This window comes from Myotis nattereri, assembly GCF_964212035.1.
Source record: "Myotis nattereri genome assembly, chromosome: 8".
Lineage (NCBI taxonomy): Eukaryota > Metazoa > Chordata > Mammalia > Chiroptera > Vespertilionidae > Myotis > Myotis nattereri.
The window spans coordinates 11437290-11450171 of record NC_138083.1 but is presented as its reverse complement, the minus strand read 5'-3'; the positions used below and the strand labels follow the sequence as shown (position 1 = coordinate 11450171).

General features: G+C 50.6%; 1 protein-coding gene across 1 annotated transcript in view; it reads right to left on the bottom strand.

The window, feature by feature from the left end:
• Window positions 1–12882, bottom strand: part of ATP9A (ATPase phospholipid transporting 9A (putative)) — a 120216-nt gene that overhangs the window by 57006 nt on the left and 50328 nt on the right. The window contains exons 5-9 of the mRNA XM_081096742.1: window positions 8583–8641; window positions 7121–7172; window positions 5308–5402; window positions 3608–3688; window positions 1466–1541 (exon numbers count right to left, since the gene is read on the bottom strand). Coding sequence (XP_080952868.1) covers window positions 1466–1541; window positions 3608–3688; window positions 5308–5402; window positions 7121–7172; window positions 8583–8641 — 363 coding nt within the window. The remainder of the gene's footprint in view (window positions 1–1465; window positions 1542–3607; window positions 3689–5307; window positions 5403–7120; window positions 7173–8582; window positions 8642–12882) is intronic.

Below are 12882 nucleotides of genomic sequence, written 5' to 3'. Positions count from 1 at the left end.
CGATCCATTAAATCTCCTCATTTTTATGAGATGAAACCAAAACAAGAGAATGGCAGTAAAGCAATGGAGCGTGGCATGATTGAATATAGATGTTCAATCAAGGTTTGCTTCACAGGAAGAAGGAAAGCAGGAAGGAAGGAGAGACAATCACCAGAATGAAAACCAAACAGACACAGGCACAGGTACTTGTCACTAAAATATTAATATTATCAAATCAAGTGCAGAATTAAACACATTGAGGTTATTAGAAGCCAAGGCGTGGCCAGGCAGTGGCTGTGCAGAATTGTAAGGACCAATTTCTCACTCCTTTAGTCATCAGGGGAACTGAGAGACAACCAGATGACGCTGCCAATCCACACAGCCAGGAGAGAAGAAACCTGGCAAGAACCCCAGGGACAGCTCATCTCTGTGGAGAGAGATGCCATGCGGCCTGGGCTCTCACTTGTGCCAGTCCCTCCCTCCCCTTGTCATAGAGCAAGCATGTCAAACTCATGCCTCATTTATTTGGCCCATGTTAGCCTTTGAGTTTGACATGCTTGTCATAGAGTATCTGGATTGAGCGTCTGCTCTCCTATGAGCCACAGAGAACCAACAAGCAGAGGAAAAAGGGTTGATAGGAGAGAGCTATCACTCTTGAAGAGGGGAAAGAAATGGATTCCTCCAATAATAAAGACAGAGAGTTGCCAGCAGCAGAATTACATGTTATTAGTATAAGTTATTATATACTAACAGCAGCTGGTACAATGAGTTCTGCTTCTCAAGCAAAGTGCTTGGGTTCAAGTCCCAACTCACCTTTCCCCTGCTGAGTGACCCTGGGCCAGTTACTTAACCCCACAGAGCCTGTTTCCTCATCTGCAGAATGGGGACAACACTGGCACCTACCTTCGTGGCACCTTTGGGAGGGTCAAGTGAAATGTGTAAAGGGCTCGTCACACTGCATGAGAGACGGGCGGGACCCCACAGATATCAACAGGGCTGCTGCAGGCCAGGCTCAACCCCTGGGCACCTTCTGTTCAGTTGCGCCCCATGCTCAAAACTGAAAGGCACGGATTTCTGCATCACCTCGGTGTTTTCAATGTTGAGGCTCCGCCCTTTCCTGTGCACGGAGCCCCTTACCCACAGGACCAGCAGCCTCACGGACACGACCTGCAGCCCAGCGTGCAGGCTGAGCCAACCTCTGGGACAGATTAGAACGTCCATCTGCAGCGGCAATTAAGGGCTATTCGCGAAGTGGGCGCTGCAGAGAGTCCGCAGGCCACAGCGGCTTCTCTGCTCCGCTCTCTAAGCGTCTGAGGGGCAATTAGATGCCAGCAGAATCCCCTGGAGGTGCTGGGACAAGTGGAAAACACCATTTGAACGAGGACTAATTTTCCCAACTGACAGATGATTATTCTAATTACTCGGGAGGATTTTCTTCCCTCTTCAAATTGCTACCACATTCCTGGGAGAGGGCAGGGCGCCTCACCTGAGGCGATGACGGTGCCCGCCCAGAGCGCGTTCTCGATGCTCAGGCTCTCGCTGATCGAAGGGTCGCTGTCCTCCTGCAAGAGGCCAGACAGACACACACGTATCAGCGAGGCTTCTTGTTGTTGGTTTTCGTGGGGGTTCTTGTTAATCCTCACTCAGGATATTTTTTACATTGATTTTTAGAGAGTAAAAGAGAGGTGGGGAGAGGGAGAGAGAAAGAGAGTGAGAGAGAAATATCTATATGAGAGAGACATGTTGATTGGTTGCCTCCGGCAAGTGCTCCGACAGGGGGTGGGGATCAAATCTGCAACCCAGGTACATACCCTTGACCGTGAATCGAACCCACAACCCTTGGGAGTGCAGGCCAATGCTCTAACCACTGAGAAATACCAGCCAGGGCTATGGAGCAAGGTTTTGAAAAAACCCACAAGACAGGTAGAGACGGGCGACCCCTGGTGAGAAGCTCACAGCTCAGCCTGGAGAGAGGGGCCACCCTCATCGACTACTGTTCGTGGGGCGTCCACCCCCATGGAAATATCTGGAAAGGCTGGCTTCTGACTTGAGGACAAGCCTGGAACATGGACGGAGTGTTTTTAAGGTGAGAGCTAACGATCAAACAGGGCAGTCGTGTGGCTCATAGAAAGACAACACGAACAGTTTAATTTGGGGTCTATAACCCTCCTGTCCCAGATTCCTAAAGTAACTTAAATCCAAATTTAATTTTGATTCCGAAGAGTTAAGTGACTTAAAAAGTATTAACTGCCCAGCCCGGCCAGTGTGTCATCTCCCTATGATTCCCGGTCAGGGCACGTGCTCAGGTTTCGGCTTGATCCCCAGTGCGGGGTGTGCAGGAGGCAGCCAATCAATGATTCCCTTGCATCATTGATGTTTCTCTCTCTCTCCCTCTCCCTTCCTTCTCTGAAATCAATAAAAACTTTTTTTTTAAGTATAACTGCCCTGGCCAGTTTTGTTCAGTTGATAGAGCGTCAGTGGATAGAACCCCTCAGACTGAAGGGTTCCGGGTTCAAATCCAGCAAAGGCACGTACAGTGGGGCCTTGACTTACGAGTGTCCCGACTAACGAGTTTTTCAAGATACGAGCCGTCTCTTGGCCAATTTTTTGCTTTGAGTTGCGAGCTAAAATTCGGGTTAGGAGACAGCTTCAGATATCCCACCACTAGTTGGCGCAGCGAACGTCACAGTGAAAGCCACAACATCAGCCCAGCACCACGTGTCTCACTCATTCACTTTAATGATTTGACATACCAGTAATTTGAGTTACGAGCTCCGTCACGGAACGAATTAAACTCGTAAGTCAAGGCCCCACTGTACCTCAGTTGCATGCTTGATCCCCAGCCCCAGTCAGGGTGCCTACGGTGGTAGTGGGGGGGAGGCGCATGTAACCAATCAATGCCTCTCTCTCACATCGATGTTTCTATCTCTCTGTCTCTCCCCGTCCTTTCCACTCTCTCTAAAAATCAATAGGAAAATATCCTTGGGGGAGGATTAATCAAATATATGTAAACAACAGTGGTCCTGGCCAGGTGGCTCCGTCAGCTGGAGCATCATCCCATACACCGAAAGGCGGTGGGCGTTCACCTCCCAGTCTGGGTGCCTATGGGATGCACCCAATCAACGTTTCTCTCTCACATTGAGATTTGTCGCTCTACCTTCCTCTCTCTCTCCAAAATTAAAAAAATAAATGAACATATCTTTGGGTGAGGATTAAAAAGTAAAAAGTATAACAATGGCAGGCAGGGCTTATCTAAACAATAGAGGATGTCGTCCTGTCAGAGGGAGACAGAGTAACTTTGAGCATCGGCGTTAACATGAATTAGAACAGCGCGTGGCTAAACTGTCAGGCAATCCCAGCTGTTCAGAGGCTGAAGAACCTGCAACGTGTGGCCTCTACTGAGAGACAATGTGTCAGGTGTCAGGGGTCAGGCGGTGCCTCCCTAAGGGAATTCCACCCCGCCAGCCCAACCCCTGCCCCCCTCCCCTTTCCATCCCTTCTCCCCTCTCCTCCCCCTCCCACCCCCAAAGAGATACTTCCTGACGAGGACCCTCAGACGCGTGTCTGCGGGCTCCCATCGTGAATCCACACTCTAAGACGGGAGTCCGTGGCAAGCGGAGCTATGTACCCTGGTAAATGTTCCCACAAAATTGTGGATGTCGATGCTCGGCTCTTCCGCGTAGATATACGATCGGATCTGAAGAAGATCCTGCGTGACAGAGGTGACATTTGGGAGTTAGAAAAGGCGGCTTATGAGCAGAGAGACTTCCGGAGGCAGCCGCTCTTTCTCTAAAGCAAACAGGCCCTGAAATGACGGGGCAGGTGGGGAAAGGGGAAACCTTCCACACGTGTAGGTGTCTTCACAACTCCAGGCTCTCGACTCGCTCTTAAGGGGAGTCCTTCGATCATTCTGAGGGCCAGAACCTTTCTTTGCAGAAACTTTACCAGAAGGTAGACCACGCCATCCAGATAAAGTCAGAACCCCTATTAGACCAGCCCCGCCCAGGGTCGCCATGGCACCTTCTACAGATTCCCGGGGGCTCCCGGCCAGGTAGAGACTCGCAGCTCTAGAATTCCTGCTTTAAAAGCAGTAATAATTAACAGCACCATTTCACTTGTTCCTGGCGACGAACAATCATATGTACCATGGGCACGCTTACTGTTATGCTAACTCCACGGAGACACAGAACTTCTTCCTTCCTTAGAGGGCGAGGAAAGGCATGGCATCAACCGATGTGACCGCCAGCCCAGGGAAAGCTGGCGTGTGCAGCTTAACCCTTTCAGACCACGCACGGGACCTATGCTGGTCTCCAGGCGTTTGAATTACATTCTGTGATTTTGTAACTAGTCCACAGGCCACTACCAACCCGTGTGACTTGTGTTTAAACTTACACTTTGGCTACCTTCTCCCTCCCTCACTCTACAAATCGTGGTGTGATATAGGGAACTACAGGGCCCTGGGAAGCTTTGAGCACCTGTTGGTTACAACTACTTAGACCACACCTTCTTAGAGAGAGTCCATGTGCTATTCCACACAGTTCTAAATGCTGTTCCACACACTGGGCATACACTGTTCCATGCACTGTTCTACATGCTCCTCCACACACTGCCTATATGCTGTTCCACGCACTGTTCTAAATGCTGTTCCATGTACCAGGAATTCAGCAGTGAATATACCGGGCAGAACCCTACCCTCAAAGATACCGTCTTGAAGTGAGTGGCATGGGAATGCAGGGAGAAGGTGGCCAGAAAACGCCTCTCCGTTAAGGAGACGGGTGTACAAGACCTAAGTATATGATGGAGGTGCCCAGCCAGCAGACAACAGGGTCTAACTGTCCCCAGTGGAAGACACGGCCAAGGACAGATGCTGGGAGGCAGACGCATGCCTGACAGGGAGGCCAGTGTGGCTGCAGCGTGGGGAGAGGGGAGGGCCCGAAGCGGAGGTCAGGGCATCCACAGAGAGTATACGATGACACGGAGTTGAAAGGTGCCAGCGAGGCCTGTGGGACGGGTTCTCGGAGCTGAGAAGCCTCCAGAGTTCTGAGCAGAGGAGGACATGCTTGGCCTACCTTTACTTTTACACTCGGTCCCGGTCACAGTTTCCTAAGGTTCTGCGATCCCCTCGGAAGAGCTCCGTCCCGCATGCCGAGCCTGCATTTCGCGTGGCCACGGAACGTGGAACCAACCGGCACTCGAGGCTCCCAGGGCCCCAAAACACCCCACCAGCCACTTCACCTCTGACACCCATGCCTGGCCCGGAGGGCGCCCGAGTTTGCGAGCTCTGCCGGGACAGGGGCCATGTGTGCCTCTGCAGGGAGAGCTACTCACGGCGGCCGTGGGGAGCCTCTGCGTGCAGGCCACCGGGAGCCGCAGCTTCCAGTCCGTCTCCCCGTCCAGCTGATCCGTCCGCAGGAAGCAAGACCCTGTGGAAGGAAGCCGGTGCCTTCTGTTCACCAGCAGCTCACGAAGCCTTTTGGTGGCTTCTCGGGGCAGCCCCCGCCCTGGTCCTTGTAAAAACAGCCAACAAATGGCCAACCACCAAAAGGGAAGGAAAATACCCCATTTCCCACTTCCTCCTTAAACTCTAGGGTCAGAAAGATCTGGGTGCAAATGCTCCCACTCACTCGCAGTGGGAGCCGGGCCAGCTTCTCCCCCTTGCTAACCTCGGCGTGTCCTCGCCATAAAACGGGAAGAAACACACACCTCCCAAGCTTGCTGTCGGGACTCAGTGGTGACAGAAGCCCGGCGTGGAGGCGGCCTGACAGAGCCCGCATTCGGGTCTGTTCTGGGCAGGGGTTACAAGCACCTTCTCAGGAGCCAGACCTCCTGGGTGCAAGTCCAGGCTCCAACACTCACTAGCTGCAGGTCCTCTCTGAGCCTCAGTTTCCCTTGGGTGTGAACATGGAGATGAACAGCGCCGAGCTCAGACTGTGAAAGCTGAAGCGCTGGCCCATGCCAAGCCGAGCGCGCCAGGCCGGGCGGCCGTCATCACCGACGCGCACTCTGTGTGGGCGCGTGTGTGGGTCTGACGTGCCAGTCCAAGCCGCAGGTCGGCCGTGTCTCTCATCAGACAGACAGGGCGCGGAACTCGCCGGCGCTGCAGCGAAGGCTCCTGGGAACTTCCTATCTTTGGGGGGGCTGGGGGTGTTTTAGAAAGGGAGAGCCCTTCAGGGAACCTAATCCCCAACACTCATGGACCAGGACACAGAACCGATTTGAGGACAAAGCCGCAGTTTTTAAAAGAAGGCTGCTTTCATCATGCCTTCCACCCCCCTCTCTGCATTACTTCATATATTATTAGTGTAAGATTTCACCCGTGCTTTTATTCAATTTGTAATAAAACAGGCTGCAGGAACCTCAAAGGAATACAAGTACGAATCTTTTGGGGGTTCAAAGATCTCTGATTGTGCCTGATAGGCAAGAGAGAAACAGCCGTTTCCTCAGAGCAGCTTAAATATCAAAAATAAAGAGAGAGGAGACATGAGCCAACGGATGGGGCGGGCAGCGGTGGCAGCGGGGAGAGCGCAGGGAGAGGAGCTTGGAAAGGCGGGAGCGGTCCTCAACCCCAATGGGCTGGAACAACAAACAAACCGACAGGCAAGGGGGGGCCTGGCCCCGCCACTCGTGACTCAGAGCCCAAAGGGACACCTACTGTGCGCCTCATCACACACCTCCTGGTATTTTCTCAGAAGAGAGGGAATTTCTGTTTGTCAGACACTCTTCCTCCTCCCGCCAACGCCTGAAGCTGAGCCTCACGCAGCCAGGGAAGGAAAGCAGCACGTGCAAGCATGCCTGCATGTGCGCGCGCGTGTGCATATGTGTGCGTACGTGCGTGTGTGCACGTGTGTGCATGTGTGCGTGTGCACGTGTGTGCATATGTGTGTGTGCATGTATGTATGAGACTTCACCAGCGGAGACTCAGCAGGGGTCCAACTAGCAGTATCTTTGTAATGATCACAATCTATTGCCCTTCGAGCACCGAAAACATTGTTTTAGGACTGCTCCGTTAAAAGGGCTGTTTGGATTCGCCTCCATGGCTCCGAAATGATCATCTACTTCAGTTACATTTTCGAATGATTACTTTGCCAAATTGCCACTGAAAGGTTAATGGTTATTTTCCAAATCGATCCCAGCTGTTTACCGTTCTTTTCTGATGTCCTCAGGAAGATCATGTCAGCAGGCACCCGCTGGTTCTGTTACAAAAAGAAGGGCTGTTACTGTGGGCCATCCCAGGTGGGTTTCCGCACCCCCCACCCCCCGGCACCGCCCCTCGGTGGGGGGAGCCGTCGAAACCCACGGCGTCTTTTCAGTGTCTGCCTTTGTCCAAGACAGACGGGGGGGTTATTTTGTTCTGAATCTGAAAACCCTTGCACGCTGCTGTGACGTGCCTAATCCCCTGTTGAAATCACATCTCGGAAAGAGAGCTTCTAGCTTCCTGGCGAATCCAACCATTACCTCCCGAAATTCCAGCCAGGGACCCCGGCCTCAGGCCCGCGACCCTCGCTGACTTTGGTCCAGGCTGTCTGCTGAAAGGAAAGATACTCGCCCCCTGCTCATGCTCTCTGCTTCTACCCCTTTCCCGGCTGGAGGTTTGGCTTCCAGTGGGATTCTAATAAGGAAGTCAAGTCACAGGAAGGAACAAAAGCCATTCTCAAAAGGAGAGCGAGGACTGCGCCCAGCAGCACAGGGGGGTGTGGCTCCTCCGCGCTGCCGCCCAGAAGGGCTTCCCTTTCCCGCAAATCAACTCGGGGTTGTTGGGTTTGATCCTTTTAAAAGAGCACAGTTCACTTCCTACAGAGCCCAGTCCAGACACACTCCTTTCAAGTCAAATATTATCCCGAGACTGTCCAGAACCAGCCTCAAAATCCAATGCCTTCCAAATAACACAGTAAGAAGAGATGTGAGTATCCGCTGAAGTCAGGAGCAAATTAGCAGTGCTATTTTTAAAAATGTGTTTTTTGCCTTTTTACTGTTCTCATAGTAACCTCTACTCCCCATAAAATGATTGAAAAGCATGATGTTTAAGTAAAAAAATGCAAGCTAAGGCCTGGCCGATGCGGCTCAGTTGGTCGGGCAATGTCCCGTGAACCAAAAAGTTACCAGTTCAATTCCTGGTCAGGCCACATGGCCGGTTTGCGGGCTCAATCCCCAGTAGGGGGCTTGCAGGAAGCAGTCGATCGATGATTCTCTCTCTCTCCCTACCCCTTCCCCTCTAAAAATCAATAAAATATAGACGTATATTTAATTATTTTAAGTGCAAGCTAAAATTGCTCAAAAGGTGAATGACAAACATGTTTATGTAGTTAACAGACTTCTAAGAAAGACTTCATGGTAAGTAAAAAAAATTTTAAAAAGACCCCAAAAAGAACAACGAACACATCAAACAGGAAATCAAAACTTGTGTAGGACTGCTAGCTAACCGACACATGTAAACCTGAAAAAATACTTCGTGCCCCTCAGGAAAGAGAGAGACTTTTCTCCCCAGCAGAGCTGCTGGCTGGAACTGCAAACAGCGAACATTCGATCAGAGCCACCGACTGCACGCCAGCATTGATGTGAGAGCGGGGACTCCCCATTTACACACACAGCAGAGGGCCCCTCACCTTTTCGACAATGATCAGGTCTCCCACTTGGATGTTGGCACTCTTCACCTTCACGGTGCCTGCAAAGAAACAGGTCCAAGACACATCCGTCTGAACTCGTTCCAGTTCCATGTGTCTTTATAGAGTGCCCAGCGCCTTCAAAGCCAGTGCGTACAGCAGAAGGATGAGTCCCCACCCCCTGCCCCACATCACCTCCTACCCCTCTGAGAAAGGTGCGCCTGAGGCAGAAACGGCTCCAGAAACTACCCCCCAACGGAGCTCTGGGAAGTGCCCACACCCCTCAAGCGAGATCTTCTGTCCTAATGGTGCCTTGGAAACTTTCCTACGTCTGCACCTTAAGAAACTCATTCAGCCTCAAACGAAAAAGAAAACCCACACAGACATGGGGAAGAGAGAGAAAAGGGCAGAAGAGCAGCTCTTAATTTTCAAAAAGAAAGATGCTAACCGAAAAGGACTAATTATTTTATTTTTTTAAATTTGCAACGGCTATACAGTTTGGTTTATATGGTTATGATCAGGTTACTTTTGCTGGATGTTTATCTGAACAAAAATGGAACAGCTAACATCAAACGCTGATTCTGTGCTGCGCTGGCTGGGTGGCTCAGTAGGTTGGAGCGACATCCCGTACACCAGAAGGTTTTGGGTTCGATCCCCAGTCCAGGTGTGTATGGGAGGCAACCAATCGATATTTCTCTCTCACATGGATGTTTCTCTCTCTCTCCCTTCTTCACTCTCTAAAAATCAATTTAAAAAACATATCCTTCGGTGAAGATTAAAATAAAAAATAAAAAATGTTTAAATGCTAATTCTGGGCTAAACACTGAATAGGTATTGGCATGTAGATGGCTTTGTTTACTCCTCAGGGTGGCCACCGGGAGAAGGCATGATTATCTCTCTTCAAAGGAGGACAAAGGCTCAGAGATGCCTTTAGTCTCACAGGTATTCAAATCCACATCCGACTCCAGAGGAAGGAATAAGAAACAGTGAGTTCAGTTCAACTCAAAAAACGCCTATTGAGTGCTGCGCCCTAGGAATTCAGAGACTGACGTGGGTCCCCGTATCCTAAAACCGTGCCTCAGGCGGGAGTCAGCAAGCCTGTGCCATAAAGGGCCTGACCGTAGCCCTGGCTGGTTTGGCTCAGTGGATAAAGGGCCTGACCGTAAACAGTGTGGCGTGTCCTGGCCAAGAGACAGTGTTTGCAATTCTCCCAACCACGGTCTCCCCACCAAAGGCTAACAGTCTTTGGTCTGTATTTCATATTTTAACCCCTGGAGTGCCGGGGAGTGCGATCCCACTCCTCCTGTCTTTCACCAAAAGTGCCGGGAGTGCTATTCAATTTTTTTTCTACTAGTATTTTATAATACAATCAGCAAACAATATATGTCAAAGATGAAAACAAACGTAGTGAAGGTTTCCTTAAGTTTTTGAATATGTAACTTCAATTACTCGCGATTCATAATTTTCTTCCTAAACTGCTGTAAAATCGGCAAAAATGCCTTGGCAATTTTAGCATAGTTCCTGGGATATTGGTTGGCACTCAAAGTGTTAAAGTGCAAAAACCATCCTCAGCTCCCAAGCCATACCAAAAAATCCTATATAATAAAAGCCTAATACGCAAAGTGTCTGGTTGTCAGTCATCCGTTCAACCAATCAAAGTATAATATGCTAATGATATGTTAAGGCCGCTCAACTACTTGTTATGACATAGACTGACCACCAGGGGGCAGACGCTCCAACCAGTAGGTTAGCTTGCTGCTGGGGTCTGGCCAATTGGGACTGAGCGAGATGGGCCAGACACGCCATGGGGCCCTCCTGCGGTCTCTCCCCAGCTGGCCAACCTCCCATATCCCTCCTGGCCCTGATCGTGCGCCAGTGGGGTCCCTCAGCCTGGCCTGCGCCTTCTTGCAATCCAGGACCCCTCAGGGGATGTCAAGAGAGCCAGTTTCCGCCCGATGGTGGAACGACAGGTCACTATGACACACACTGACCCCCAGGGGGCAGACACTCAACGCAGCAGCTGTCCCCTGGTGGTCAGTGCACTCCCAGAGGGGGAACAGAGCGGCAGTGGTGGAAGTTTCTCCCACCTCCACGGCAGCACTAAGGGTGTCGAACTGCCAGCTTAGGACATCCCCCGAGGGCTCCCAGGCTGCAAGAGGGCGCAAGCCAGGCTGAGGGATCCCCTGCCACCCCCCATCCCCCCCGCCCCGCCCGTGGAGTGCATGAATTTTGTGCACCGGGCCTCTAGTAATAAAATAAAAGGTAGTGGGCTGACTTTGCCCACCAGTTGTAGTTTGCTAACCCATGAGCTGGTGAGAAAGACAGCCAGGCAGATGCTGCTGGTGCAAAATAGTATGTGAAATGATGGCAGTGAGTCAGTGAGCTGAGTGAGGGACCAGGAAGGAGGGGAAGTCCCCCTTAGAAGAAGGATCTAGAACAGTGCTCAGCACACAGAAGGCACTGACTATTCAATCAACATTCCAGCACCATGCACTGGATGCCTGCTGTATGCCAGGCAGTCTAAGGGCGGGGATCCACGGAACTCACCTTCGAGTGGAGGCGAGAATCAAATAATGAGTGGAGGGGTGGGGGGCAGAGAGGTGTGGATTAATGCTTCACAGGAGTGGTGAGGCCAGAACTCACCAGACGAAGGATCCTGGTTGCCCGCAGTAGAAGGGAGGCAGGCACAGAGGTGAGAGAGCACGTGAGTAGGACACATGTGTGCCCCTTTAGCAAGTACAAAAACATGGCGTGAAGGCAGGGAACAGAGAGATGAAGGTGGAACTGGCTGGTCAGGGTCTGCATCCAGACGGGTCCAATTCTCACACGAGGGAGCAACACCATAAAATCTTTATGTTATTGGCATCTTGTAACAAGCCCATTTAACTCACAAGAGAGAGGAAAGAAAGAGTAATAATGACTCCATCGTTCATTCAACACCAATGAGGATTCCTAGCTTTTGTTCCTTCAGCATTAAAAATAACTTAAAGGCACCAACAGGAATAATCTGAGTGCACAACTCTAGATTTTTACCATTTTTCACAATATTTCACATAATTTAACCCCCGGTGTCTTTTTAGTAAGTCAGCACCATGGAGACTTTAACTCATTCCAATTATTTCTATTGAAACAACTGTTCCAATTAGGTTCCATTGGGTTGGGTTTTCGCTAATTTTTATATGTAATTAGACTTTGTCATAGTGAGTAGAACTGGCACTACAAGAACTGTCCACGAACACTAATGACTTCTAGAAAGCACGTTGCAGATGGTGATGGGCCAACCCACCTTGGTGCCTCTCCAGGAATGTGTCTCTCACCCCACGAGGTGAGCATTTAGTAGTGTCCCACTGTCACAGAACACGGCGCTACATTCAGTCCAATGACCTGAGCCCCGACGTGCTGGAGAGCTACTAGGCTCAGGCATTGATCCTGTCGTGGGCTTTGGTAAATATATTGACAGGGGGACTAAAGGACAGCCACTGATCCAAACAGACCATTAGCAATGGGCCCAGAGAGGGTCCAATGCACAGAATTCTTTTCCTGCCCGAACAGCTCTCCTCGAACCACTAGGGGGCGACCGGACCACCGCACACGCATGCGCAGTTCTTTCTGGGGAGCTCCCCGTGGCGTTCCTGGAAGGAAGATCGGAAATTCGGCCGGCCCTCTGCGCCAATACACTTCTCCTTCCCTGGACTTGCCCCAACTTCCCCAAACATAAATTTACACGTTGTCTTTGGTTCTCTTACTCAAATTGATGCTGGTGGCCTGACCCAAACTATCACGCGGGTGTTCTGGTCTTCGAGGCCTGGTTCCCACCTTCTTTCAACATCTAGGTGAAAGAGTATGGTTACTCTTATTAAATAATAACGGCATGCATGTGTGTGTGTGTGTGTGTGTGTGTGTGTGTGTGTGTGTGTGTGTGTGTTAGCAGGAGACAGGGCAAAACCAGAAGGGTTCGACTGAAAGGGGTGACAGCAATTAATTCTGGGGACGCGGGGTTTATCTTTCTGTCTGCACACACGCGTTTTTAATTCTTCACATCGGTTTTTTTAAAATAAGCACGAGCTGCTTTTCTCATAAGGAAAAAATAATAAATTAAATTAGCTCAAACGTCTAAGTGACCAGGCTCAGATTTCTTTCTTTTTTTTATCTTTATTGTTGAAAGTATTACAAATGTCCCTTTTTTTCCCCATTGACCCCCTGCCAGATTTTTCCCTTCCTACAGGGCGTCCTGATTTATGACGGGTTAATTTGAACTCTGCCGCTCTCTGTCCATCTGCTCTGGCTCAACAAAAACCCCTTT